Source organism: Typha angustifolia, chromosome 7, assembly GCF_048772165.1.
Source record: "Typha angustifolia cultivar Huaian chromosome 7, ASM4877216v1, whole genome shotgun sequence".
NCBI classification, from domain to species: domain Eukaryota; kingdom Viridiplantae; phylum Streptophyta; class Magnoliopsida; order Poales; family Typhaceae; genus Typha; species Typha angustifolia.
In genome coordinates this window covers 2,241,077-2,268,380 of record NC_133245.1, presented here as the reverse complement: position 1 = coordinate 2,268,380, position 27,304 = coordinate 2,241,077, and the positions used below count along the sequence as shown (strand labels likewise).

The 27,304-nt window shown below is 39.0% G+C and overlaps 6 protein-coding genes and 1 long non-coding RNA gene across 8 annotated transcripts; 3 read left to right on the top strand and 4 right to left on the bottom strand.

Annotated features, from left to right (window-relative positions):
• Positions 1 to 543: 543 nt before the first annotated feature.
• LOC140762449 (protein EARLY FLOWERING 5-like) lies at positions 544 to 5,622 on the top strand. The gene is made up of 9 exons (XM_073100258.1): positions 544 to 834; positions 1,488 to 1,581; positions 2,130 to 2,215; positions 3,002 to 3,051; positions 3,147 to 3,216; positions 3,285 to 3,366; positions 3,452 to 3,873; positions 4,323 to 4,844; positions 5,152 to 5,622. Exons 1-9 carry the CDS (start codon positions 754 to 756, stop codon positions 5,371 to 5,373), a joined length of 1,629 nt encoding a protein of 542 aa, XP_072956359.1. The 5' UTR covers positions 544 to 753; the 3' UTR covers positions 5,374 to 5,622.
• Positions 5,623 to 5,929: 307 nt separating this feature from the next.
• On the bottom strand, positions 5,930 to 7,677 carry LOC140762450 (AAA-ATPase ASD, mitochondrial-like). Its single transcript, XM_073100259.1, has 2 exons — positions 7,195 to 7,677; positions 5,930 to 7,058 (listed from the first exon to the last, which is right to left on the bottom strand). The coding sequence occupies exons 1-2, from the start codon at positions 7,602 to 7,604 to the stop codon at positions 6,023 to 6,025; spliced, it is 1,446 nt and encodes a 481-aa protein (XP_072956360.1). The 5' UTR covers positions 7,605 to 7,677; the 3' UTR covers positions 5,930 to 6,022.
• Positions 7,678 to 8,689: 1,012 nt separating this feature from the next.
• Positions 8,690 to 12,753, bottom strand: LOC140763017 (transcription factor BHLH089-like). Its single transcript, XM_073101041.1, has 6 exons — positions 12,313 to 12,753; positions 10,660 to 10,863; positions 10,325 to 10,390; positions 10,079 to 10,147; positions 9,921 to 9,992; positions 8,690 to 9,174 (listed from the first exon to the last, which is right to left on the bottom strand). Exons 1-6 carry the CDS (start codon positions 12,511 to 12,513, stop codon positions 9,043 to 9,045), a joined length of 744 nt encoding a protein of 247 aa, XP_072957142.1. The 5' UTR covers positions 12,514 to 12,753; the 3' UTR covers positions 8,690 to 9,042.
• Positions 12,754 to 13,741: 988 nt separating this feature from the next.
• LOC140761856 (vesicle-associated membrane protein 721-like) lies at positions 13,742 to 16,758 on the top strand. Its single transcript, XM_073099350.1, has 5 exons — positions 13,742 to 14,085; positions 15,696 to 15,837; positions 15,922 to 16,042; positions 16,168 to 16,230; positions 16,340 to 16,758. The coding sequence occupies exons 1-5, from the start codon at positions 13,896 to 13,898 to the stop codon at positions 16,484 to 16,486; spliced, it is 663 nt and encodes a 220-aa protein (XP_072955451.1). The 5' UTR covers positions 13,742 to 13,895; the 3' UTR covers positions 16,487 to 16,758.
• Positions 16,759 to 16,891: 133 nt separating this feature from the next.
• LOC140761855 (protein SULFUR DEFICIENCY-INDUCED 1-like) lies at positions 16,892 to 18,307 on the bottom strand. The gene is made up of 4 exons (XM_073099349.1): positions 18,110 to 18,307; positions 17,796 to 18,008; positions 17,535 to 17,690; positions 16,892 to 17,432 (listed from the first exon to the last, which is right to left on the bottom strand). The coding sequence occupies exons 1-4, from the start codon at positions 18,212 to 18,214 to the stop codon at positions 17,025 to 17,027; spliced, it is 882 nt and encodes a 293-aa protein (XP_072955450.1). The 5' UTR covers positions 18,215 to 18,307; the 3' UTR covers positions 16,892 to 17,024.
• A 1,250-nt stretch (positions 18,308 to 19,557) lies between these two features.
• On the top strand, positions 19,558 to 20,283 carry LOC140763707 (uncharacterized). The gene has a single exon (XM_073102015.1). The coding sequence runs from the start codon at positions 19,575 to 19,577 to the stop codon at positions 19,977 to 19,979; it is 405 nt and encodes a 134-aa protein (XP_072958116.1). The 5' UTR covers positions 19,558 to 19,574; the 3' UTR covers positions 19,980 to 20,283.
• Positions 20,284 to 22,539: 2,256 nt separating this feature from the next.
• On the bottom strand, positions 22,540 to 25,116 carry LOC140763334 (uncharacterized). Of its 2 annotated transcripts, none has more exons than XR_012104819.1 (3): positions 24,412 to 25,116; positions 23,134 to 23,346; positions 22,540 to 22,926 (listed from the first exon to the last, which is right to left on the bottom strand). It is a non-coding gene; the product is annotated as an uncharacterized lncRNA (long non-coding RNA). The 2 variants fall into 2 exon arrangements; XR_012104818.1 differs by having other exon boundaries at positions 24,433 to 25,116.
• Positions 25,117 to 27,304: the final 2,188 nt, after the last annotated feature.

Below are 27,304 nucleotides of genomic sequence, written 5' to 3'. Positions count from 1 at the left end.
CTTTCAGTCCTCGAATGAAAAACAAACAAATGTTCCGACTAATGTGCACACGTAGATGTCGCTATTTTCCTATATTATTTTTACACCAAAAATTAATATATATATTTTTTAACGCTAATCCATTTTGGTTGACTTTTAAAATTTCACCTATTTTTTAATTAAAATTACCAAGATTGCTTTGGAAAAAATATTAAAAGAGAAATTATATTTTAACCTGTAGTTGGGTCTAAATTTACTTCACATTATCTTATTATTATTATATTCAAACTGAGATCGTTATTTTTTTCATCAATTTTGTCATGATAATGTAGTAGTCAAATAAAAAAAAATTATATATAAAAAGGAGGGTGACATTATAAATAGCTCAAAGAATGGGGTGATAATTACAAAATTGCTGAAATATAAAGGTAAAAGTTTTCCTAATTGTTCGTAGGCCGGCCCACCTGGGCCTAAAGTATTAGCAACCGATAAGGTCCAATCTGTTCGTTAGCCTACAAAGGAACCCTTTAAATAACCACACCGCCCTAATGCTTTTAGTTCCCTTCGATGCTGCACTCGACCAAATCGAATTCGATCGCTCGCTAAGAGTAATACCCAGACCCGAACCCTTGCCGGCGAATTCGATCGAAGACGGAGAGGAAACGTCGAAGAGAATTGAAGGCTTTTGTAATTATCGTCCTTCTTCGTGTTCTTGTTCTTGTTCTTCTTCCTTGATCGATCTCTTCTGCGTCGGAGGAGGAGTCCAGAGCCCAGATGAAGACGACCAAAGGAGGGAAGGTGATGAACCCCACCGATGCATACCGGAAGGAGCTCCGCAAGAAGGAGCTTAAGCGGGTAAGTAAGCGGCCCCGAGGATGAATCCCTGGGGTTCCCTTCTTTCATTCGTGTGCTTGTAGGTTTCAATCGTTGAATACAATGCCGTGGTGCTTGGTTATTTGGTTCTTATCAAAGATTAGGCAATTTTAGTGAGTGTAGTATTGTGAATTGTATCCCCTGTTACCCTAATAAGTAGCGATGCTTGAAGGCGGCAAAAAATTTCGGGTTTGAGGTTGAAAAGTTTCGAATTTTAGGAAATCTCGAGACATGCTCCCTTACATTTTATCATTTGCTTCATTTCACAGTTCTTGTGTTCCAAAAGCATTCCACCATCTTTATTAGATAATTTAAAGTCAGCTATTTTAGTTTTTTTGAAATCTTTCACCGACTTTCATGCTTGAATTGTTTTTGCGTGCAGCTGCATTAGGTTCTGAAAAATTACTATGCTGAGATTTCATTTTCTTATGATAACATAATCATTTCACGATTCTGATATTGCATTTATTTTGATTACATGAAATTTAAGTTGGAAGTGTTTTTGGTCTCATGGTACACTTACTGTTGAATTGAGGGTAACTTAAGATATTTCTTTTTGTTAGTCAACCTATTCTGGTCCTTTTTGATAGTATCATCTGATCATGGTTATTATTGTTATTTTCTAATGTCAACAGAACAAGAAAGAAAGAAAGAAGGTAAGAGAGGTTGGTATCTTGAAAAAAGATCCTGAAGCTATTAAGGATCAAATTGAGAAGCTGGAAAGAATGAGTAAGTGAAATCTGCCTTCAACTATCATATTTTTTTTCCAGATAACATAGTTTTATATGCATAATGAATCAGTATAACTAAGGACTTTTTTCACTTTCTTTCATGAGTGTCGACATACCATCTCTTATAAGTTTAGTAAAGAGGAATTAAATTAATTAATACACAAATCTAACTGGACCTGTGGATAGTGTCTTCCTTATTCATTGCTCTTGCAGTACTTGTCGTTATACTCTTAGGTTTGGGCAAAAGAATGTTAAGACATGACATGTATTGTGTGTGCATAACCTAAAAACTTAAATTGTTGAAGTGAACATAACAACTTAAGTTTTTGGTCAACTCAATTGTCTAATAAAGATGTCCTAGAGTAATTCATCTTTATGTTTTGCACCTTAATTCTCGATTAATACATTGTTTAACCTTTGTTTCGGGTGGTCTTGTGGTGCTCCAATTTTGCTTTTCTTCTTGAATTTTCTGTTTTCAAAGTTAGTCTTCGACTTCTAGGTATGTATAGGTATACTTATACTGATATTTGTGAATGAGTTGTGTAGAGGCTGATGGCGCTCTTGATAAGGCAAGGAAGCATAAGAAGAGGCAGCTTGAGGACACATTAAACCTAGTTATGAAGAAAAGAAAGGTATTCTTTTTCTTAATTTTCTTTTAAGATTTCTTGTTGTTACAATTTTGTTTTCTTTGCTTATTCTTGGGCAACTTTTACATTCCTTCATCGTGAAATACTGGAGCACCCTTAAGTTAAGCGCACGTGCCGGTCACGTGTGCGCTCATTTTTTTTGTTTTTGTTTTGTGTGTGTGGATGTTACAAAATTAACCTACATACTTAACTTTGTGACAGAGGTATTTTGTTGGGGGACCCTCTTATTGTTCTCTGCCTGAAGGTTCAAGCACCCACATGGGACTAAGCTACTTTTGGGTTTAGAAGTTAGAATACTTATTGTTTTTTTAGTTCAGTGTTGAGTCTGGAGCATTAGATCATCTTTTTGTTAGGCAACAGATCTTACAGTGTTCTGCATCATATCTCAATGCCTGAAATGGATCAGGTCACTATCTGACCTCAAGACTTACATCAGGATCAAGATGAGCTCATCTAGTTTCAGGCCGAACTTGATCAAGTTCTATACCAAGCTAAGCTCAAGCTCTTTTGAGCAGCTTGATCCATTTGAGATCATTTCCCTGTAGAGTTGTGAAGGAAGGACTGAAAATGCTGGTTTGGTTATTTTGCTGTCACAAATGGGAGTTTGGTGGGTCACCAGTGTTGGTTGAATTAGGATTGCACTTTGCTGTAATAGTAATTATACAATAGTTTCATATCATTATTGTAGTATGAGGATTTTGTGGAACTTGATAAGAATTTCTTGATTGCTGAAATATGTTCATTTCAATATTTAACTTTAATTTGGCACAGGAATATGAAGAGAAAATGCGCGAAAAAGGTGAGGAACCAGTTATGTTCAGGTGAGATTTTTCACATTAACTGACTGTTGTATATAATGTGATAGTCTTTATTTTCTAATTTGTCTTTTCCCTTTGTATGCATTTTTCATTACTAGCCACCTGGGTCCCCCTCGAAGACTGTCCACTGCAGAGGAAGATGATAGAGTTAAACATCCAAAGCCAGAGGTATGTTTCTTAAATAAAATCCTATAGTTGCTACATGTTATTTGTGAGTGACCAGCTTTATGATGCAGGACTCTGTCTACTACCATCCTACACTGAACCCAACAGGGGCTCCACCTCCTGGGAAACCTCCCATGTACAAATCATCTATAGGTCACCTTGTTTTCTGCTTTGTCTTTAATTTGTTCTAACTTGTAAGAGACTATATATCTAACTTCTCTTAGCTGATATTCTGTAGGTCCCAGGATACCTTTACCCGCTTCCTCAAGTGCTGGAGCATCATCATCAATGTCGGAATCTGATGAGGCAGGACAGTCTGTTCCACCACCCCCTCCACCACCACCTCCCCTGCCAGCCTCTGCTGACCTTGCTTCTATTGATGATTCGGCCATTCCTTCCTCTATACCTTTACCTCCGATACCACCAGCCCCACCGAAAAGTACTACAGATTCAAAAGCCTCAGAGCTGCCACCGCCGCCTCCACCACCTCCCGGTCCACCGCCCCAAGAACAAGTTGCAATGCATATGTCAAGACCACCTCCTCCACCCCCACCAGTACAGCAGTCCTCTCAGTTGCCTCCACCGAGCACAAATGTAAAGGAACTTGATAATAGCAAAAGTGCTGCTTCAGAGGGCCTAAATCTGAAAGACTCTGATCAGGTATTACTCCAAGTTGTTTAAGTAGAAATATCTGTATTACTCTTGTTCAAACTTGTCATGCTTGTTTTGAAAGTACTTTGTTTACTATCTGCTTTGAGGTTTCAACCTCATCATATTCAATGCTGATAAAAAGTTTCTTTTATTAATGATTTTGATTACCCTCTCCATACTGACTACTACCTCAGGTGGATTCTTATGATTGCTTATTACATATTTCTTCCCTCCATATCTGCCATGCTAAGGTTATATTCAATGAGCCATTTCCTGTTTCACCATATGCATCTAATTTAGTAGTTTACAGCTTAACATGATTACTGCTATTGGAAGCTGGAAAAGAGAATGTATTTTTTTCCTGAACTTGAGATACTTTTCGCATTATGCTTATGATCTTTTCAAATATAATAATCCTTTGGAAAAATTCTATTTAACAAGGTTTCTTTCTTTCACAGGCTACATTTGCACTCCCTCCACCTCCACCACCCCCTGGATTGCCACCAAAACCAACAGATCGGCAACCTTATTCTACTATAAACAGTGCTTCAGCAAATGAAATTGCTAAAATGACACAATTGCTACCACCACCGCCAGCACACCCACCACCAATGTCCCATAGACCTCCCTTGGTCCACCCTCTGCAACCTGATATTTTACATACTGGAATTGCCCGTTTCCCCCCTCCTCCACCTGATATGAGACCATCAATGATGATCCCTGGAGTTCCTGCCAGACCTCCTCCTCCCCCTCCCCCAGGAATTGCTCCACCTCAAGTTCCTCGGCCACCTTTTGCTGTGCTTCCTGGTCCGCCACCAATTCCTAGGCCTCCAATTGTGCCAGGACTTCCTATCCCTCAGGATGATGATTTTGCTTCCCTCAGGCCACCCTTACCTCAAAAGCCATCATATGTCAAATCAGCTGCATCGACAGTTGTGAAGAGGCCACTGGCGCAGCATACTCCCGAACTAACAGCTATGGTATGTTCTTTGATATTTGGGCAAATTGACACTATATTTCTGTTTGGTTTATGGTGCAATCAGTAGGATGTTACTATATCCTTCTATAGATAAGACATGACTGCTATGACGAAGTTCATTTTTTCCGCTAGTTAAAACTCTTATCTTGACATCTTTGTTTCCAAACCTAGATGAAATTATTAAATTGATGTCAGTTTCTAGCAAATTACAATTATGGCTGTTTGTGTGGAAAGCCCTTTAAGTAGCATTTGTATCTCACCTTATAACTGTTCTTATATTAGTGCTTATCATTAGCTTATTTGAACAGGTCCCTGCATCAGTACGTGTTAGGAGAGAAACTGCTATCCCAAAAGGAAAGCCAAAGCCACAACTTTCCACGACGACCTTGGTGTCTAAGCCTTCAGCTCCCATGGTCGTTGGCAAATCTGAGACTGTGTCTACATCGTCAGCAGGGAAGGTGCAGAGTATTGACGACTCATATTCAGCCTTCTTGGAGGACATGAAAGCACTAGGTGCTCTTGACAGCTAAACATAGAGATCATATGGTATAAAGTGAGCTTCTTGTTCATCGCTCTGATGTTAGTTTACTGATGGATTGTTTTTACTGGACTGCATCAACTGTTCTGTTGTAACATTATTGTATTTAACCTCAGGCTCATCTGAGTTCGATATAATTTTATCCTTGGCTCTATCGACAAGGAGAGCAAGAATTTTTCACTTGTACTGCTTAAAGTTGGAAATCATTCCGTCAATCCCCGTCGATCTTTATGTTCATTAACGATCGTGAATCTATAGTTGATATCAGAAATACTGACACATCTTGACATTTCTATTTCTTTACTTGGTATGCTATATTGTCAGATCTTACCTTTATATTTCAGCGATTTTGTCTTCTTTGAGTTATTTATAATGTCACCCTTTATTCTATAATGTTTTTTTTTATTTAATTACTAAAGTATCATCACAAAATTGATAAAAAAAGATAACAATTTTAATTTGAATATAATAATAATAATAGGATAAAATGAAAAATCTAACTACGTTTGAAAAATGGCGACATCTACGTATCCACATAGTTGGAACATACGTTCAACAAGATATATATAGTTAAAAACTTAACAATGTCAAAAATTCCACCATCGTCCATTTCTTATGGGCGTCAAATTATTATACTTAATTTATGGGCCGTCATCCACACCACAACTACTCTCTTCCTTGCTACTAGCCTCCACCTTAGCCGCCGCCGCCGCCTTAGCCAATTTCAAAGCCTTAATCAAATTTCCAAAACAAATATTCGGGTTCTTTCTCTCTTCCACTGACTTGGGCATCAAGTTCTCAGCCACGTCTGCTGGTGTGATGCTCACCTCTTCCAGTAGTGTCTTAATGGCATCAAACAAGTGGTGGTCTTCAACGTCCAAATAGTTCTTAGCCAACACCTTGAACGCTTCAAATCCACAGTACGACATCTCTATGTGCTTATCCATCCTCCCTCTTCGGATGAGTGCGGGGTCCAACTTCTCTATGTGGTTGGTGGTGAACATTATGATCCTCTCGCCGCCGCATGCCGACCATAGACCGTCGATGAAGTTGAGCAGCCCGGAGAGGGTCACCTTGGAGTTCTCCTCCTTGTCATCCATCCCTGGCGGTAATTTCTTCTTCTCCTCGGCGTCTTCGTCTGAGTCTGTCTTCTTCTTGCTCTTTCTTTTGCCGGTCAGGTCGAGCGAGCAATCGATGTCCTCGATGACGATGATGGACTTGCCGGTCGTATTGATGAAGAGCTTCCTCAGCTCGGTGTTGTTCTCGACGGCGGTGAGTTCTAAATCGTAGACGTCGTAGTCGAGGAAGTTGGCGATGGCGGCGACCATGGTGGATTTTCCAGTGCCGGGGGGACCGAAGAGGAGGTATCCGCGCTTCCAGGCCTTGCCGATCTTGGCGTAGTAGTCCTTGCTGTTGCGAAATTCGGTGAGGTCGTCGATGAGGTCCTTCTTCCTGTCGGGGTGCATGGCGAGGGTGTCGAAGGTGGAGGGGTGCTCGAAGACGACGTGGCTCCACGTGGACTTCTTGGAGCCGTCCCAGTCGCGGCTGGAATTGTTGGTGAAGAGTTTCCGCTGCCGGTTCTTGACCCGGACGGCGCGGCCCTCCTCGAGGACGTGGCCGAGGTAGGAGTTAATGATCAGGTCCCTCTGACTCTTGTGGAAGGTCAACCGGTATAGCCTGCGACAAATTCGTGAAACCAAGAACAATTATTTAGGATGATAGTTAAATTCAATTTTAAATTATATATTAGAGCAAGAGATTCATGGATTTTATATACATATGTACACACACACACACACACACACACACACACCTGCGTTCATCTCCGCCAGGATACCACGAGATGGTATTAGTCTTGGTGGTCTTCTTGGACGAATACCACCATATCTTGGCGCCTCTGAACTCGTCGACGACCTCCTCGTTGTCGTCCATGGTGACGAGCATCGAGCTGCTGTCTTTCCCGATGTCGGCCTTGAGCTTGCGCGCGCGCTGCGAGCAGGACGAGCTGAGGTAGGCCTCGACGGCGGAGAAGGCGTCGCTTCTCTTCATCCGCTCCCTGTACTCCGGGATGGTGATCTGGATGTAGGGGTAGACGAAGGAGACGATCTTCGTGGTGTAAGTGCTGAAGTAGGCTTGCAGTTGGTATGGGAAGTATTGCTTCACCATGGCGAATAGGAACATGAAGCTCGCTATGGCAGAGCCAAAGCCTGCCCACCTCTCCATTAGTTTCCTCCTCTCTCTTCTTTTAGTTCTTACTTTCGCTGTGCGATTGATTCTAAGATGAGCTACATCGTTTTATGAGACTAGAGAGGCTTAAATTAATAACTAAATATCTAGTGGCAAATGAAATAAATGAGCAGCTTCCTTCCGTTGACCAACGTGGAAATATAGAATCAAATTAGGCAACGTCGTGTTCGCCACGATATTCTGGAGGGGTGCTTGATAGCCAAGTAAAAGGGTCAGGCAACTAAGAGGAAAGTGCTTCGAGTTCTCTTTAAAGCAGCTTGCAATATATCTTGTACAGAGCTATCTACATATTCCTCTGACAAGATTTGTGTATTATTATTATTATTATTTAAAAAAAAATAAGTGTATATTGAATAAGAAAGAGAAGCATACTATAAGCCTAATGGAAAGCAAATGAGATGGGATCAATTTCTAATTATTATTGTCATGACTCATAATATATATTAGTCATTTTTTATGTCCATCATATTTTTTAAATATGCTTTTTAGTATAAGTGAGCGGTTGATTGATAATATACATACAAAATTAGTATATTGTTGAATCTAGATCATAAACCGATGATCAAATTACAATAGAAAATATAGAATTTAAAATTTTAAATCTCAACAAAGAACTAATATAATTTTTTTATTTTTTATAATTAATTGATAGATTATGTAAATGATAAATAGATAAGGTAATTAGGAAAAGGTGGGGGAGATGTTGGTAGATGAGTGTTTACCGCTAAATAGAGGTCGTTAGTCGTGAATGGGCATTAACGGTATTTTAGTCAAAGGGAAGTTTATCCACGAATAGACTCCACTTGATCGAGGAAGTGCGATCAAATGGGGCGAATAACTTCTAGTCAACCCCAAATTATCGTTTTTCATTGTTCGAGCAAGCTATACCTTCTATTCAAAACTTTGGTACCTCTCTGGGTCTTGTCTTTTAGATGGATATATATAACATAATGGAAGTTTTAAGTGTGAATGTATGAAATAAATACTTTTCTTCTTCAAGGTCCAAAGGGCTCTTTACATGATATCTAATAATCAAACAGAAGGTAAGAAAAGAATAGTGGTAGTAGAAAACATAATACAATAATATATAACAATCTGATTCCAGGAAATAAGCACAGATAGTCAAGAGTAAAAAATCATGGTATCTTCGATACTCTTCATCTTTGCTATTACCATAAACTGTTGTAGTCACACAGAGTGACATGAGAAGGAAAATGGTCTTCTTCACAACAGGAAGTAAAAGATGGAGACTTCTCAGCTATTTCATTAGATTATGAATGGAAAAGCTCCAAAGTAGAAATACAATTGCAGTTGGAACATAACAACTCGAGTTCTAGAAATAAAATCTACAACCGTAGACTGGATTTATCCTATTACATATGATTACTGCCCACAGATGGGGATTCTCATGCTGTTATGTCACTCTCTGAAAAGCGCCGCCAACCTGCATGTGAAGCCATTCTGGTGCTGAGCCCTGCTCATATTCCCTTGAGGCCTGTAGGTTGAATGCCAAACCGGAAGCATTATCATATTTCTCAGTGCCAAACTGCAAGACAGGAAGCAAGATCATCAAAGGAATTACAGCAATTTTACATTCATCAATAGAGTTTCGCCATTGCAGGGATTTCTGGCAATTCAATTATGAATGTGACATTCTACAACCAAGTAGGACATGTGCACACAAACACAGATAAGCAAGTAGGACATATGCCTCTGTCTGTCTGAATGCACAGGATGCAGGTTATTATCAATGCACATCAAGGAAGAAAATTTAAGGGCAGCTGTGCTGTAAGTGGGACTTCAGATAGAATCTAAGTACATATTTCAACTCAGCAGATAGACCATCATGCATCAACTGATGTTGAAGTGGAAGACAAGACAAAGTCATAACTAGCAGCCAGAAATCTGGTAATTGACCTGAATTGTGGATTTTTCATATAGTTGCATTTGTTTCAACCCAGTTAATATATCACTTACAAGATAATAAGAGTAAACGACTCACAGGACTGTATTATTATTATTCCAGTAAAAGGTCGCAAAGGAATCAAATGAAGCACAAGTATGTGGGATGAATAAATATGAAGAAAACTAGACATTAATCCATAGCTGATCAAAGGTGATCAAGTAGGATTAGAATTTATTGGTGGAAGAATTATTCTGTCATGTATGCACATGCTGCATTTAACTTGTTCTCCAAATTATTAGAGATAACCTAATTTTCTGAAGAAGAATTTGCTTGTAATAAAAAGCAAAATATAATTGCGCTTATATTACTTCCAAAGTTAAACATACATCTTTACGCGGGAACTCTTCGATGCCAGTGTTCATGCGGGAATTGACTGCTTCAAGCTTCATCGATAAGAACTGCATGATCAAGTAACTATAGATAAATTTCTAGAAATATAAAGGGAGGTAGGCAAGGTCAAAGAGTGTTGAATGTTGGAAAGTACCTCAACTTGACATTGTAAAGCCTGAATGTAATTTATTATCTCATCAAGGATTGATGCTTTGCCAATAATCTGCTTAAAGCAGCAAACACACTTGAGAGAACATCTCTTGAGCATAGGTAAATTTTAGAATAAGCAATTGAATTGAATTGAATTAATGACCTAGAAATACCTTCTTTAGACCAACCAACATGATATCCAAAAGAATATAAAGGAAAACAAAGTGGAATTACAACAGTGTTAATGTACCTTGTTGCATCCTGGGACAAGATCTTGGAGAATCTTCATTCGCTCACTTATTTTTTCTCTTCTTGCCTGCATCATAACGAGATTCTGGCCAGTAAGACAGTTCAAGTTTTGATACATGATACCTATAAATAACAGAACATCTATGCTGCTCGTGCTATGACCAACTTTTGCTTATACACACTGTAATGTTATTATATGTTTGGGACATCCATTCTAGTACAATTGAAGGGTGACGGGATCGCCTTCTCTAAATCAGTTACACTACAAACAACATAGAAATCAAGCAAACAGGAAACCAATCAATCTTACGATCTTGAACAATTAGGAAAACTTACTCTTTCTGCAAGACTATGACTGTCAGTGGCTTGACCTCTTCTTGCTCTCACATGGATGTAGTCTTGCTTGAGCGGCTCAGGTACTTGAGGATTTTGATCCATAAGCACATTAGCAACTTCCCTATTAGCTTCATCCTCAGCTTTCAAATCCCCATTCTCACCAGTAGATTTCATGCCCTTGAGACGTTTCATTTCGGAATCAGTCTGCAAAATACCAATTTCAACCAAAATATGAAGCATACCAAATGAATAAACTAGAAAAACGAAATCTCAAATCTCTCATATCTAAATTTATCTGGATACTACAAACATCTAAGGCATTTGATCTCGTCTTCTGAATTGAAAAAGTTCCTGTCAAGCAGTCAGTTTTGTTGCATAGACCCAAAAAAAAATGAAATAAATTGCTTCTGTTAAGAAATCATCCCAACTTACATGAAATATAGTATAGCATAAGGTAGGACATGAAAAATATATTTATACTTCTTTTGCGGGCTTAAGGCCAAACTTAGAGCTCCGAAGTAAAGAAGAATAGCCAATCTGAAGAAGAGCACGGGCCTTGAACCTTCTACCAAGCTCCCGTTTCTCTCTAATGGGTTCATGCTTCCATTAAACATTTTAAAGCCGATTGAGAAGGCTCACGAGTCATATCTACTGAAATAGACATGATCTTCTGCTATACAACAATATTGAGATCTTATTATCTCTAATAAGATAAATGTACAAAAATTAATGATGATTATTCAACATTCCAGACATGGTGTACAGCCATAATAATTCTGAATAAGCTTAAGAGGCAATTGGGCATATTGGAGACCTCCCAAGTATCCTATATGAACTTTGCCTTTATTATTTTTCAGGAACAGTGCTTGAAGGATATGGATTAAAAGACCTTAAATTCCAATTGCATGACGATGAAAAAATTACCATCAGAAGACTCTGTGCCACTTTTCATGCTCAGAATTAGTAATGATGCCAACGTCTCTAAAAGCCACATTGGATCTCTGTGAATTGTGAGGTTTTCACTCTTGTGAACTCAAAGAAACTATAGGCTTATATGCGCTGTTACCACAGAAGATGTCACCTTTCAATTGAATCACTTCAAACTCACTTGATATCCAAGCAATGCCTATGGTTCCAACACCAGTAGTGTGGATCTATATCATTACATAGGCTTCCACATACTAATGATTGGGACAACTAGCGATAAGGTATTAGATTCTAGAACAGAATCACATTATTAATCGTTAATGGTATCTCAACTAAGAATAGATGCTCAGCTTTCTCAAAGCGAACAAGATTATGTGAAAATTATCACTCTCTAGGTCAGTAGTAACAAACGAGCAAGCAATCTAGCACTGCTCAGTAAAGATCAAGCAATCAAAGCACAAAAAGAATTTTTTTTTGTTCACAATAATCGCCGCTTCTAACAATCCAAGAAAAAGAAAATCTAATATTGCTTTAGTAGCTCATAGTAATACCACCCACCCATCCCCCAACAAAAAAAAAAAAAAATCCTCCCATGAGTCTTCTACCACAATTTAAGCAAACTACTCACAGATCACAGCAACCCAACTACTCATGACCATCTCCACGCTTCCAGAACACACAAAACACCAAGAAACAAAGCAAAGTAAGTTCCAAAATCACCCATACCAAGTCATTGCCGCCGCTGGTCGACGCAATCTTCGAAGACTCGTCCTCGGAAGTCGAGTCCCTTCGCCTCCTCCTCCCACGGCTTCCGGCACTCTGCTCCGTCACCGTAGACTCATCCACCGACTGCCGGGGCCCACCAGGCGGCGACCGGACCGCCGGGAGCTGCGAAAACATCTCCGAGACAATCGACGAGGGGTCCATTTGAAGGAATCTAGATGAGAAGAAGCTTGATCTCGCTCCGCATTGGTTAGAATTGGGAGAGAATAGGGCAGATCTGGGTAAGGAGAAGAGGTAGCACCGTAGCAGTGACACCTCGAGAGAGCTGAGAGAGGGATGATAGGTTTTTTGGGAATTTTATTACATTTCTCTTAATAATTGGAAGCAGCTATGGATCGAACTCGAAGGCGAAACTCGAAAGCGTTAAGCGTTTGGTTCCCTTTCCCTCAATCCCTCTGGGTCACATTTTAGTGGGTGGCCCCGGGATTGATTATTAAAAATGAATTAATGAAGTTTTAACATTTAAGCCCTCAAACTTTTATTTTTATCTTTCCGACCCTCAAAACTCGGACGACAAATTAACTCCGGCAGGATTTATGAATCTTTGAGGGGTGGTTTCTGGATAAGAACGATCAGTGTCAGAATAATACCTTTTCTTTTAAGTGCATTGCTTTAAAGGCACAGGAAAGGGTGAGCCAAGTCTAGAGATAAAAAAAAGGAAAGAAGGACGCTTCTTTTCTTTGTTCTTTTGCACTGATATATTATTAGCTATGGCATCCGAGGCGAAGATTCCATGCACAATGTTTTACTAGAATAATTTTACTACTATGCCTTCTATCATTTTGAGATGTTACTTAAGCTCTTCTTTAAATCATGGAGACAAAAGATAAATACTGTTTATTTCAATTATAATTTAATCAAAGACAATGTCAAGTGTCATTAGTGTCCAACGTCGTAGTCTCAGATGGAATCCACAACTGCCTCAACGGAACGGATCAACCACGTCACCTGTCGACTCTTTTGCTTGTTTGCTGAAACAGCTGTCATGCTGTGGATGGACTTAGTAATGCGTTTGCTGTTACGTCGTTGGAATCTGTTTTCAGTTATTCGAGTTATAGTTGTTTGATCTAATCCGGCTAAAATCTTCAGAAGACTGTGCATGCTTCGGAGTTAAGTTAGGCGAAAAGCTTCTATTCTTTTATCGCCCGATCAAGATCTAAATGCATAGATTGTTAATTATAAAAAGTTTGGAGGACCAAATTATATATTTTTCTCGGGAGTATGATATAGTATCTAATTATGCATGCTTCTCTCTCTCTCTCTCTCTCTTTTTTAATATTTTCGATTTAGCCCCTATGAAAGTACGAAATTGCGAATTAAAGATGTAATTATCGCACACTAATAGTCCATTGTCTATCTCTCTCGTCGAAGGAATAGGAAGTATCGCCTCGCTCCTCTGCCTTCGTCTCTCTCTCTCTCTCTCTCTCTCTCTCTCTCTCTCTGTGTCTCGTTGTCTTCTTCGTCTCCGCGAGAGATCGAGTGTTAGAATTGATAGAAGAAGAAGGAGAAGGAAGAGGAGGTGAGAGATGGGGCAGCAATCTCTAATCTATAGCTTCGTGGCAAGGGGGACGGTGATCCTAGCGGAGTTCACGGAGTTCACCGGTAACTTCACCGCCGTCGCCTCCCAGTGCCTCACGAAGCTTCCGGCGACCAACAACAAGTTCACCTACAACTGCGATGGCTACACCTTCAACTACCTCGTCGAGGAGGGATACAGTTTAGCCCCTTCGATTTCCTTAAACCTCTTGCCTTTAATTTGGTTTCGCGTTTATTGATGCGATATGGCTTTCTTGTGAATGTTTTGAATTAGTGGGATTTGGGGGAGGTCATCGGAGGCTAGATTCGTCTATTTTGGGACGGTTGATTCGTTCGACTTTCTGAAGTACTGTCTCTCTTTTTTCTTAACCATAATATCGTGTTTTAAGGTGGTTTGATCGCTTCTTAGTCAATAATTTGATTGAAAGATTGTTCCTATCTAGCTTAAATAAAATTAATAGTGCTTGAAAATTATGCATATTTGAACAGTTTAGAGTTATTTTGGCCGCTATATTTTTATTATCAGATCATTTCAAAATTCAAACAAAGTTTCTGATACTTTTCTTGTGGAACTTGCTTATGATTGCAAAAGAGTATGTGACACCAAAGTTATCGTAAGAATTGAGGGGTGTGTTAGATCTCATCGTAGCAGGTGCTTTCATGTTTTCTTTTTTTTTTTTTCCTTTAGAAATGAGGAATCCTATGAGAAAGCAACATATCCTACCAATCTCGAAGTGGAAAATTCCCGTTCTTCCCATCATTGTACAGCCAAGAAGGCCATATTCTTATCCGATGTGTTGTCCCTGTTAAATTGCTCTAATTTGTATACATCATATGACAATGCACCAATACTGTCGGCTTAGTTGTCATATTTTGTCTTCTTAATATCATTGTAGAATTATAGGATCGACTATTCTCACGTTCTTGTCTTCTAACTGTAGATTGGTGTGATGCACAAAGCGTGATTAGCTAGCTGTCTATCTACTGATCTTGTACGAAGCTTACAGTGTTTTTATTGCTCACTTGATAAATTTGGTGTGTAGACAAAAATAGTTTTCTGTTTCCCTCCTCCAGTAGAGCATATGAGACTACAAGATATTGCATAGTAAATAAAGAAGAAAAGATAAAAGTATGAACATTAGATATTTGAACTTGGCAAGATTTTGTCATTAAGTAATTAGCAGAGATTTTATTGTAAATGTGTATTTAATTTAGATTTTAACTGCAATTCCATCTAAGTTGTTTTCAACATGTGGAATGATTTATTATGAGCAATTAATGTTTGCGTTTCTATGTTCCAGTTGACTTTCAGATTGTTTCTGTATGTAGCTCTAGTAGTTACGACCTTCGAATTTCTTAGTGGATGATTTGAGATCAGGTTGACAGTTTAGATCCATATTCCAAGTTAAGGTTTCTATCTTCTGAGATTGATGATTAATATTTGCTCCATCGGTGCTAGTCTAGTTAAGTAATTGCTTCAGACAGATGCAGTTTTCCTAGTGTTTGAACTTTTGGAGAGGAGAATCAAAGATCTGATGGGTTCTTTGCGCACCTTTTATCTATATCCATGACTAGGCTTGTTTTTTTCTTCCACTTGCTCTAATTGTTGGCTCTTGAAACTTTCTTATGCTATTTCTGAATTACTCAGCAGCAGTGCTATATTGCCTCATGCTGTCAAATAGTTTGTGATTTTTCTTTTTTTTCATCTAAAATGGCTAGATTTTTTTTTTTAATGTCAAAACTACTGTAAGTTATTTGTAAATAGCTCATGATATCTTTGAACTTTGCAGCATATTGTGTAGTTGCAGTTGAGTCAGTTGGTAGACAAGTTCCAATCGCCTTCCTAGAAAGGGTCAAGGAGGATTTCAACAGAAGATATGGAGAAGGAAAAGCTGCAACGGTTCCAGCCAATAGCCTTAGTCGAGATTTTGGGTAGCCGTTTTATTAGAGCTAATGCAAAGGAATATAATGACAAAGTTCTAATATTTAAGGTGAAAATTTGCATTGATGTTTCAGGTCCAAGCTAAAAGAACACATGCAGTATTGTGTGGACCACCCGGAGGAGATCAGGAGGCTAGCCAAAGTGAAAGCTCAGGTTTCAGAAGTGCAAGGAGTTATGATGGAAAATATCGAAAAGGTACATCTCATGACTACTATTCGTCATTGTTGGAATGGCATTAGCTATTATTCGACACTGAATTGAGGGCTGTCATCAAATGTCTAGCTGATTTTCTCAAAAAATTCCTTCTTTTTTTTGTTGAGGTTCTTGATCGAGGGGAGAAAATTGAGCTACTTGTCGATCAGACGGAAAACCTCCAATCTCAGGTGCATTCCTTTGTGACCGTCATTGTGTTGTGTGATGATATGCTTCCCGATAAGTGATTCGTTACACATGGGATCATTCTGTAGCTGATTGCTGCGTCTCCTTTTCCAGGCACAAGATTTCAGGCAGCAAGGAACAAAGATACTACGGAAGATGTGGTTACAGAACATGAAGATCAAACTTATCGTTTTGGGCATCATAATCGCTCTCATCCTTATCATAATCTTGTCTATCTGTCATGGCTTCAAATGCAAGTAAAATGGAATTCAAGCACCTCAATCCCCCCTTCTCAAATTGGACTGGCGTCATCTACTGCTACATAGAAAGTGGTATATCGATGGTCTTAGATTAGTGTTCCCCTTTGTAAAAAAATAATAATAAAAATTAGTCTTCTCCTTTCTCGTCTTTCGCAAATTCAGCTCATGTCAGGACGTATGAGTAATTCTTCCTTGCTGTATAAGTAGAAAGCTCTCTTTGTTGCCCAATTATCACATCATTCAATTGGTTGCTATAATGCTTTTATGGATCAAGTTTTTCAGCCATCTGGGTCTCATAGTCATATCTCCTTCCACTGTCCACACTCTCTTGTTTTGAACTTGCCATACGAATATACAATAAATTCAAGGGAAAATACTAGATAGAAAGAAATTATAGCTCATGCACTTCTTATTTGTTACTGCCAACTTCATATAATGCCTTAAGGAAGGGACTATCAAGCACATACACACTTCTACCTTCTATAGCACTTCATATACATATCCATTGGCCTAACATTGAAGAAGCTACTAACAGAGAATCAACAAGCTATCTGATCTCTGACGAAGGTGGAGATCTCTTCAAATATAGGAAGCCTCTTGGATTTGAATGGGCTCCAATCACTCATCAACACATCCAGTCTATCCATGACCTCTTCTCCTACGCTAAAGCTGTTATCCACTACTAAAGAATGAGCCGGTTCTAACTCAAACTCGCGCAGCAACTCCTCTGCCCGGTTCACCGTCTTTTCATCGACGGATCCGGGGACTTTATGGACTGCAACATCTCGGAGTACAAGCCTGGCCTCGTCGAGCCGGCGTTGCTTGATGAGGCAAAGTCCAAGATTGCAGGCCTTGTTGCCATCGGGCTCAATCTCCATCGCCTTGCGATATACCACCTCTGCTGTTTCATAGTTTTCTAGTTGCATATAAGCCCAGCCAAGATTTCCCTGTCATATAGATTGACAAGCGATAGGCAGCCAGGATTTTTTTTTTAATATCAAATCACTTTCATAAACTGCAACCGCTGATATTGAAAAATAGCAAACTACCAGAATCCGCGAGGCCTCTTGCTTGACGGAGACCTGGAACTTCTTGCCGTGAGAGCGCGCCGTCTTGGTCGGCTTCCCGTTGAAGGACTCTCCCAGGTATATCATCCGCAGCTTCTGCTTCAGAAGCTCTATCTGCTCCTCAACCCTCCCACATTTCTGATCATCGAAGCATTCCAAAGCTTTTTAAGTCATCAGAGAACGCTAACATTTTAAAATCAGCCATTAACGATGTAGCTTTGTCAGGTATACTCCCTAAATTACCTTGTAAAGATCGACGAGGAGGTTGTCGAGGGACTCCTGCGCTTGCTTTGAGCAGAGGTGTCTAAAGGATTTGATAGCTTCGATCGCCTCCTCGCTGCGGTCTTGCTGCTTCATTACAACAGCCATGTCCTTGAGTGCACTGTCAACCCTATCCCTTGCATTGATTGCCTTCCAGAACCATAAGATGGCAGTCTCAGGATCCTTCTCAACAAGCTGATTCATTTCAAACGATTAACTCGGCTTCAATCATAGTTAATTAGTAAGAAATATAAAAAGAGGAAGAGGAGGAGGAGGAGGAGTTGTAGTATTAGTACCTGGAGGTGCTTAGCTCGAACGTAAGGGCCATCTCCTACCGGTACCTTATGTATCACATGGAACAAATCCTTCTTCTTAGGAGAATAACTAACACTTCCCTCCATATAAGAATATATTATCTAACTTCTATATCTCTCCTCTGAGTTGAGATCCTTTTTCTCCTCAATAAACGATGAGGAGGAGGAGGAGGAGGAGGAGGAGGAGGAGGAGGTGGAGTTTTGATAGAAGGGAACGTAGGGGATTGTACCTGGACGGGAAGGCGTCTGGATATCGAAGGCGACAAAGCGATCGCAATTGAATCGTGTCGGGAAGTGCCGGTGGTGACGTGTAGTGTTGGATTTGAAATTTTCAATAAATAGTTACGCATTGTTTGCTTTTAGAGTTTATATAATTAAATATTTTTTAATTTTTTATATCTAGTTAAATTTATTTTTTTTAAAATTAAGACTAAAAAATACTAATTAAATTTAGAGTTTAACCTTAAACCAAACAATGCATTAAAACATGTCGAGTCCTAAGTCCAAGCTAACTTAAATGGTTGATCAGATCAAATGAAATCCTAAAAATAAATTTTATTCACTTACATAATTCACCTCCAAATTAATGTTAAAATATTATGTTCAGAATATTTTCAAAGGAAAAAAAAAACTAAATATATCAATGTTTTATATAAATTTCAAAGTAGAGTTGAGTATTTTATTATATACATAAAACATAGAATACGTGAGTAGAGGATGAGAAAATGATTTCTTAAATTTTATTTATTTATTTATCAAATAAACTAAAGAGATTTATTATTTTATAATCATATTAGTTATTAGATATTAACCTAGAGGGAGATAGAAGATATAGAGCTAAATAATATATACAAATTAAAATTTTCCATCTTATTCACTCTCATAATATATTATATTTGTACCTAATTTTTACATAAGCTAATAAGATCAATCTATTATATTTGGAATAAGATACTGAGAAGGTTAACGTTTACATCTTTAGTAAAATATTGATAAGTTCATTATACCTTTATTGCGTCATCATGGGGGGGGGGGGGGGGGGGGATTTAGGTAAATAAGAATCCAAGGAGGCTTAGTTTACTCAAATTTTCCCCGATCCTTCCGGCGAATCGATCTCCGGCATGTGCCCTTAGGTTGCAAAATTCTAACAGCTCGGGATGCAGGAGATCCCTTTGAGAAGAGCTAGCTAAGCTTACTTTATTGAGGTAGCTTAGATATAAGTGTAAAGGGGTCTTAATTGTGCACGTCGGATCAACAGAGCAAGCTATCATTTTCTTTTGCAATAAAGGCTTCGCCACCCACCTACCATCTCCCTTTGTTACGAGTTACCATGGCAACATTTACTACCCGTAACCGTCTCCGACCACTCCTCAGCTATATAAGAAGCTATCCTCCTTAACCCTTCCCTTGTAAATTGAGAATCTCTTAGGTCTACAGGGATAGAGAGATGACGAAGTGGTGCATTCTCCATGTGATGCTAGCCATTGCACTAGCTCAAGTTGTAGCTAGGAACGTGCCTAGCCAAGTCCAGGTTAGCACTGAGACTGCCGGCAATGCCGCCGGCCTCGGCGACCAGAAGAATTTTCTCGTCGGTGGCGTCGGCGGCTATGGCGGTGTCGGAGGTGTTGGCATTGGTGGCTTGCCTTTGGCCGGCGGTGTCGCAGGGGGTTACGGCGGTTACGGAGGCGTTGCGGGGATAGGCGGGCTTGGCGGTGGCATTGGAGGCCTCGGCGGTGTCGGTGGCATTGGAGGTCTCGGCGGCGTCGGTGGCCTCGGAGGACTCGGCGGATTAGGCGGTCTTGGTGGCGTAGGTGGGGGAGTTGGCGGCGGCATTGGTGGGTTTCATCCTTGAGTACGTGTTGATGGTACGTGCATGTTCTTGCATGCATGCATGCAAGTTACGTATGTTTGAGTTAGAGAGAGTGGTCGAAGTAGGTGCTAGGGCTTAAGATGGGGTTGGTTTTAACTTTCTAGATTGGTGCAAAAATGAAATAGGAGTTATGTTTTGGTAGTTTTTCTTGTTACCCTTGTTTGCTTCATGCTGTCATGCATGATGCATGGTCTAGTCTGGTTGTTTCGAGTTATGCACTTCTTGTGCTTTGGTACTACAATGTATTTAAATCTCTCTCTCACTCGCTCTCTCTCTCTCTAATGACAACCTTTGACTGGGAACCATATTAACGATTTAGTCAAGTACAGGAGAGAAAGGTGACAATTTACGATAAAATGAATGCTTAAGTACACAGGGAGTAGGAGACAGTGTCTGATTAGCTCTCAATACGAAAAACAACTTATTTGTTAAGAAATGTGACAGATGATTTTTCAGGCATAATGACTCAAAGTGCCATCAAAAGTTAGACGATCGAGACATCTGCAGGACTGCATGAGCCAACGCATGCCTTTGCCTTTCTGAGAGCATCCTCGGGAGTGCAATCCTCTGTGTTACTCGGTGCAGTAGACGTTTGAATCTTTACATCGGTAGCAGTAGTAGTAGTCTCAGTAGTAATATCACCTGCTACCTACCAACGTAAAAGTTAATGTACACGTGCACTGCGCGTGCATGCTAAACCATAATGGGCCAAAATTATGGGCCTTACTCTCTCCTATTCTGTTTGGTTAATCGGGGTGGTTATTAAGCTCCCTTTCGGCTAAATATGATTTGCCATCAACTCAATGACATGAGCTTGTAAACCAATCATGCTATTCATGAATTTCTCAGGGACATTAGATTATAGTACATTTGATTAGATATTTGGGTCGGTTGGTGAAGCCAATAATTATTGATAGCCAGTGATAATTAGAGATTATTGATGTTCTAACAATACCTGGAAAAATCCTACGTGTAATAATCTTTGGCCAGTGGCCAGTCCCTCAATAATCATTGGACGTCAAAAAGACTGCCTCAGTGCCTCCAGATCTAGGGGACCTTGTTGGGAATCTTCAGTGGTTGAAGTGGATCTTGCACAAGAGATAGATGCCAAGGAGAAAGAAAGAAACAGTTGTGCTCTCTTTGTTTTGTACTTCCTGGAGCTCTGTGAGTTGTGTTAGGTTTATTGAGGTGGACATAGATTTGCCTCAAATATTCTACACGTCGAGTATCAGATGAGAAGGGCTTAATTTCGCAACGGAAAAAAGAGGGAAAAAAAATATATGAAAGAGTTTATATACACTACTCCTCGACACTCATCTAATGACTTAAGCTTTAGAATTTAGATTGAGTTGGGTTATAGGTAAATAAGGGGTGTTATATAACCAGCACAATCCTAAGCATTTTCCATTGGTATTTTTATTCCAACATTGAGAATAATTTGTTAGAGGAGTCCGGCAACACTAACCCTTCAGTGGCCGTGATGACTTCTGTGATGCAGAAAGGGGTGTTATAGAATCAGAATCTCCCTTCCTGCGTACCAATTTATGCGGCATGTTGTCTCTTTTGGCGAGTCATGTATCTCATCAGTAAATAAGGAATTGGTGTCTTGGACCAAAAAGAATACAGCGTATTCACGCAGTGGGAGTCTCCATCTTGCATGAAAGGTGTTTGACAATTTGTCGTGTCGAGACTGTGTATCTTGAAATATAATGATCAGAGAGTACATTCGCCATGGCAAGGTCCATGGAGCATGTTGTTTGATGAAATTCCTGAATGAAGCAGTGCCCTGAAATTTGATGATCATGGCTTATGTGAGAGAGAGTAAGTCCATATATCAGTGAAGCTGTTTATTGTCAAGCTGGATGAGCTCGAGCTTCACTCGGATGACTGTTATTACTGGACTTGTGCAAGATTCATGTGTTGCAGATCCGTGGCGACTGTTTGAGCAATTGCCTAATGCTTAGCATCGGAAAGTCTGATGATCTTTAAGGACATGTCATCACTGGGAACATGGCCTAATGTTTACACAGTCACTAGCGTTTAGGCTGCTGCTGCAGATATAGCTGCAATCTCCAACGTCTAGCAACTTTATCGACAAGTTCTTAAGAGGGGGTTTCATGAGAACCTTCTTGTTGCAAATTCTGGTATAATTATGTTTATGAAATCAGGGAGTTTGAATTGTGCAGTGGTTTGTTCTAGCAGCATCAGTCATCCTGACTTGTCCAAATGATGGAGTGCCATGATATCAGGATATGGCCAGCATGGCTATGCTCGGGAGGTTATCTTAGCTTTTTTAAGCGATTCATATCCGTTTAGTTTAGTTAGGATATATAAAATTCTTACTATTCATTTAATATTTGCCCTATCTAATCGGTTTTGATTATGAAATAAGCATAAACATATTATAGTACAGTGAGGTCTATAACCAAATAATAGTTAGTGTGTATCTCTGCTCTCTCATCTAATATTTCCAGAGTACTTTGGTTATTTACCAACTCCATGATAGTCTAAAAATAATTGGGCACAGTTAAAAGTAGTATAAAAATAATTTGATTTGAGGACCAAACTCCACCAACATGTTATTATGTACCCCCAACAAACCTGACACTGATAGTTAGCTACATCCACCAACATGCGCCCATGATCCATCCCACTGGAACACCTCCTAACAACAGAGGCCACAGAGCTGCAGGGAGTACAAAACATGGAGAGAACAACTGCTGCAGCAGATCCGTAAAACGCTTTGATTGCTTCCTTCCCCTTATCATCTCTCTCTGTCCATGCCCGCAATTCCTCGTGGAAGATCCACTTCAGCTGCTGAAGATTCCCCAACAACGTCGCCTCTGCAAGCAGTCTTTGCGACGCCCAATCACTGTTTGAGGGACTGCCCAAAGATCCATTGCATGCAGACTTGTCCGGGTACCACTCCCTGCCAGGGTCATTGCTGTCATTTTATGTCCAACTAATGACGAGTTGATGTCGTCACCTATCCTTGTCCCCACGACAGGAGATCTTAAGATTGCTTCATATGTTTTTAACTAAGGTTTATTGCCTAATATATATTTAAAAATTTATTGAAAGAAAGGGAAAAAAAAAAAAAGTAGTCCCCTCTTTCACTGAGAGCAAGGTTTATTACCTAATGAATAATGGATGTGTTTCCTGGGGAAGTTAAAAGGAGGGGGTGGTAAAACGAGATGACGATGCCTCTGTTATTTGAGGGGTTCGCTTGCGTGAAAAAACCCGACCCAAAGCAACTTGGGCGAGCCCAGTGGGTCCAACCGGTTGGGCTCTCGATGAACATTTCATGCCCACAACCTGTTTGCTTTAATTCTCCTCCCGCTTCCACGTCCTACAAAAAGCACAGCACAATCGCTTCCATCTCCACAGACAAAAGAAAAAGAAAAAGAAAAAGAGAGGAGTGGGGAGGAGAGAAGAGAGCAAAAAAAGAATTATTATTATTATTTTTTGAAAATAAATCTCCAACACCAAACAAGACACCCACATATAAAACTACACAAATTAACTCCCTTTTTAACTCCCCACATAACCTTCTCTTCTCTCCTCTGCTCTCTTTCTCTACCTCTTCTCTTTCCTTTTCCTCCAATGACCCATCTAGTCAGTACTACTTCTTCTACGAGAGGCTAAGGAGTTAGGTTGGAAAGGGAGGAGGAGCATAAGGAAGGAAGGAAGGAAGGAAGGAAGGAAGGAAGGAGAGGAAGGAAATGGAGAGGTCCTGTAGGTACTTAAGGGCATTGGTGAGTGGGTTGGCATTCTTGTTCTGCATTGGGATTCTGGTGTCCTTGGCCATAGAGACAGGGGCTCCTCAAGCTGCTAAAGCTACATCGCCACTGGCTTCTACTTCAACTCTGAGGAGTTTGGTGGATTTGAAGGAATTGCGATCAAGAGAGAAGCCCATTGGCCAGATGAAGCTGGACCCATTTCACAACAGCAAGAGGAGAGTACCAAATGGCCCTGATCCTATTCATAACAGGTACTTCTACTTGTCCTTGCACTTCTCTTCCTCTATAAAAATTACCCTAAAAAAGATTATATATATATATATATTTGTATCACACTGTCCTTCTTATCATATTAATCTACATGATATTGAAGAATTTGTGCTTAATGGTTGTTAATTTGTTAGCTCCCTTCATGCTATCTTAGGTTCATCTTCTTTCTACAAGAAAAAAAAAAAAAGTAAGCAAGGCTCTTAGCCTGTTCGAAATAAAGAGGGAGAAAAAAGAAATAGCCACTCTTCTTCACTTTGCCATCATATCCACATCCACTAATCATTCTTAAATCCGTTACAAGAAAAGAAGTGAAGGTGAATCCTAATATCCATGCAAACTATCAAATCATGTGCACAAGATCCTGTGGGTCCCACAAGAAAACTTAAGTACGTTGTGAGACTCACCTGGGAAGACTGATTACTTACTTAAGAAAAGGGCCTAATGGCGGTAGATGTAGCTTCTTCACCTGAATCTATGTTGATTGAAATGCACAAATGCCTAACATCATGAACTAACTACTCCATGGATTGCGATCGCAGGAGGGCGCGGAAGTCGGCAAGATCGCCGGGGAAAGCGTAGCTGCGTAGCAGAGGGAATGGAAGGTTCCTGTGTGTGAGCGGGGGGAGTGATGGATCAGTGAATGTGGGTCTCATGTTGCATTGTAACTATGAGTTGGGCCTATCTTTAAACACTACTCCATAAGACATTAGGCATAAAAATGCTTGCTTTCCCCCAAAGTCCTCTGCTTTCTGAGGAGTCCAAGCTTCCCTAACACAAAAAATACACATCCAAGATTCTCATCCAGGAATAGATGGAGGAGCTTTTGCAGTGACTTTAGTGATCTCCTTCCTTTATTTTTGAGAGAGAGACAAAGAGAGAGATTGAGGAAAGAAATGGCATTCAACTATTCAAGGAGTGGAAGGACCAAGGACCAAGGACCAAGAAATGTTCTAGTAGCCCATGACAAGAACAAGGCATTGGCATCATCAAAGCAAGCCCACCAATTAAAGAAGCTTTTGAATTGATTCGTTTTAATCTTAGCTTTTCTCTCTCTCTCCCTCTCTCTCTCTCTCTCTCTCTCTCTCTCTCTCTAAATCCTATCACTTGTAACTGTCACTCACTTTGAGGTACTAATACTGTTTTGGATCATTAGAGCACTGACTGGTCTAAAGGGCCATTTAAAGTATGCATGCCGCTCTGTCTCGTACTAATCATCTTATATATAAACAACCCATGGAATAATGCAAAGCAAAAGCAGGGGAAGTAAAAGAGCCCAAAGTGGCATGGCTTCTTCGATGCTTTTAATTTTGCTTCTTTTCTTGCATGGTTTTGAACGGATCGAGGAGCAAAGCCTGGAAACTAAAGCAGCCCCAGGTCTAATATGAGCTGTTCAAACTAACTTTCTTTACTTTAAATTCTTACTGTCACCATCTTCCAATACTCACAAGACTATAAGCTTCATTCCATCTATTTGATAATGGATAAATGGATTAACTTTGGTCACAATAGGTCTTAAATCCAAACTATATTATATCTATTATCTAATAGCCTACCAGAAATACCCTTGTCTAGCAGCATGGTTGTAGCTTACTATTGGCACAGCTACAACAGAATCCTTCAGTTGATTACAATTATGCAGTGATCTCACCAAGATGTTAAGTTGCATTAGCAAATTCATTGTCACATTAAAAAGAGAAAATAAAGTAGTGTTTCAGAAACCCACATCAGAAGGTCAGCACTAATCAATGGGCTTCACATTGGAAACAACAACTGCATGAGCCAAGGGATTTGATCTTGAAATAATGATCCCTTTTTCTAAGTGGTTGTTTATATATGTCTGGATAAGTGGGAGATATGTGATGCTATTATATTATATCTAAACATGCCAATAAACTATACTCATAGAATAGTAGAATAGAGTCCTGAAACTAGTTTTATTGACGAATAATAATATACTTCCAAATATTTTAGAAACATTCTGACAATTAACAGTTACAACTATCAATGGTCCAGATGATATCACATCAAAGGTGTTTGTGAGCATCATGTTACTCAAAATTCATCGTTCAATCATAAAAGAACCAAATATTTTTTCTTGCATAAATTATCATTAAAACATTTGAAACATCAGATTAGAATTAGCATTATATTTTTTAAGATATCATAATTGTCATTGAAATAGTTTGATTCATTCATAAGTACTATTAGGGTGTGTTTTATTGCAAGATTGAATAAGAGGAGATAAATCATTGGTAGGCTAGTGTTTAATTTATATAAGACTATATATAAATAAATAAAATTATATTATTATTCATGATAAAAAAAATTAATAACATCAATTATTATTTTAAACTATCATTGATTATCTCAAACTTAAATTATATCATTATATATCATTAAGTTATATTATGTTAATTATCAAATTAATCATATTCAACTCAAAATAATCAGAATTAAAACCAAATACAAATAATAGAATAAGTTAATAGAAAAACATTTAATTAAAAATAAAAATGTAAAGTTTTTTTAAATAATAATACATTAAATAAATATAAAATATGAAATACTAATAAAAAGATCGAAAAACTAAAAATAAAATTTGAGTAATTAAGACTGTTAATTTGTTATTTATATATTTAAATTTATTATTTTGTATATAAGTGTAATATAGTAATAAGACCTTATAGCTCCGGTCAAAATATATCTTCTCATCTTCTTTTTTTCTCATTCTATCTTTTTCTCTCTTTTCTTTTCCCTTTATTTTATTTTTATCTTTTTTTTCTTTTCTTTTCTCTTTAGTTTCGTTACTTTTATCCTTGTAAAGATCTTAACTTTGATCTTAACTTTGAAGGATGATAAAGTATAAGTCATTCATAGAAGAAGACACAGGATGTAGGGTACATGGTGTTGTTGCTTATGCTAAAAGCCCCGTGGAAAAAATGAAGAAATATTGGGAAAGAAGAGTAGAAGGCCGAAGAAGATGAGAGCAAAATTATTTAAAAATATTTGTTTTAGTCTTCACAAGGGTAATTTTGCCTATCTGAACATAATATATTATTTACTTGCTTGGTACGTGATGAATTTAGTTATAGTTTTTTTAAAAATTTAGAAGGTAATTGTATAGTTTTATAGTGCACGAGGGCAAAATATAAGAGGACTAAATGTACTTAACGGTTTATTGTACGTTGCCCTTCTAAGAAATGCGTTGACAAAAACTTGTCCAACGGTCATCCGGAGAACGGTGGACCAACTCAATGCCGTGGGCGTAGAAATCCCCAGTTCCTCTTACCGCGGCGA

Excerpts from the sequence above, each read along its gene's own strand:
- LOC140762449 (XM_073100258.1), top strand. The coding sequence starts at position 754 with ATGAAGACGACCAAAGGAGGGAAGGTGATGAACCCCACCGATGCATAC. Across the intron at positions 3,052-3,146 it reads GAGGAACCAGTTATGTTCAG|CCACCTGGGTCCCCCTCGAA; the intron begins GTGAGATTTTTC and ends TTTCATTACTAG. Across the intron at positions 3,367-3,451 it reads CATGTACAAATCATCTATAG|GTCCCAGGATACCTTTACCC; the intron begins GTCACCTTGTTT and ends GATATTCTGTAG.
- LOC140762450 (XM_073100259.1), bottom strand. The coding sequence starts at position 7,604 with ATGGAGAGGTGGGCAGGCTTTGGCTCTGCCATAGCGAGCTTCATGTTC. Across the intron at positions 7,059-7,194 it reads CCTGGCGGAGATGAACGCAG|GCTATACCGGTTGACCTTCC; the intron begins GTGTGTGTGTGT and ends AATTTGTCGCAG.
- LOC140763017 (XM_073101041.1), bottom strand. The coding sequence starts at position 12,513 with ATGGACCCCTCGTCGATTGTCTCGGAGATGTTTTCGCAGCTCCCGGCG. Across the intron at positions 10,148-10,324 it reads TTGTCCCAGGATGCAACAAG|ATTATTGGCAAAGCATCAAT; the intron begins GTACATTAACAC and ends TGCTTTAAGCAG. Across the intron at positions 9,175-9,920 it reads AAGAGTTCCCGCGTAAAGAT|TTTGGCACTGAGAAATATGA; the intron begins GTATGTTTAACT and ends CCTGTCTTGCAG.
- LOC140761856 (XM_073099350.1), top strand. The coding sequence starts at position 13,896 with ATGGGGCAGCAATCTCTAATCTATAGCTTCGTGGCAAGGGGGACGGTG. Across the intron at positions 16,043-16,167 it reads TGATGGAAAATATCGAAAAG|GTTCTTGATCGAGGGGAGAA; the intron begins GTACATCTCATG and ends TTTTTTGTTGAG. Across the intron at positions 16,231-16,339 it reads CGGAAAACCTCCAATCTCAG|GCACAAGATTTCAGGCAGCA; the intron begins GTGCATTCCTTT and ends CTCCTTTTCCAG.
- LOC140761855 (XM_073099349.1), bottom strand. The coding sequence starts at position 18,214 with ATGGAGGGAAGTGTTAGTTATTCTCCTAAGAAGAAGGATTTGTTCCAT. Across the intron at positions 17,691-17,795 it reads TCCTCGTCGATCTTTACAAG|AAATGTGGGAGGGTTGAGGA; the intron begins GTAATTTAGGGA and ends TTCGATGATCAG. Across the intron at positions 17,433-17,534 it reads AAGAGGCCTCGCGGATTCTG|GGAAATCTTGGCTGGGCTTA; the intron begins GTAGTTTGCTAT and ends TCTATATGACAG.
- LOC140763707 (XM_073102015.1), top strand. The coding sequence starts at position 19,575 with ATGACGAAGTGGTGCATTCTCCATGTGATGCTAGCCATTGCACTAGCT.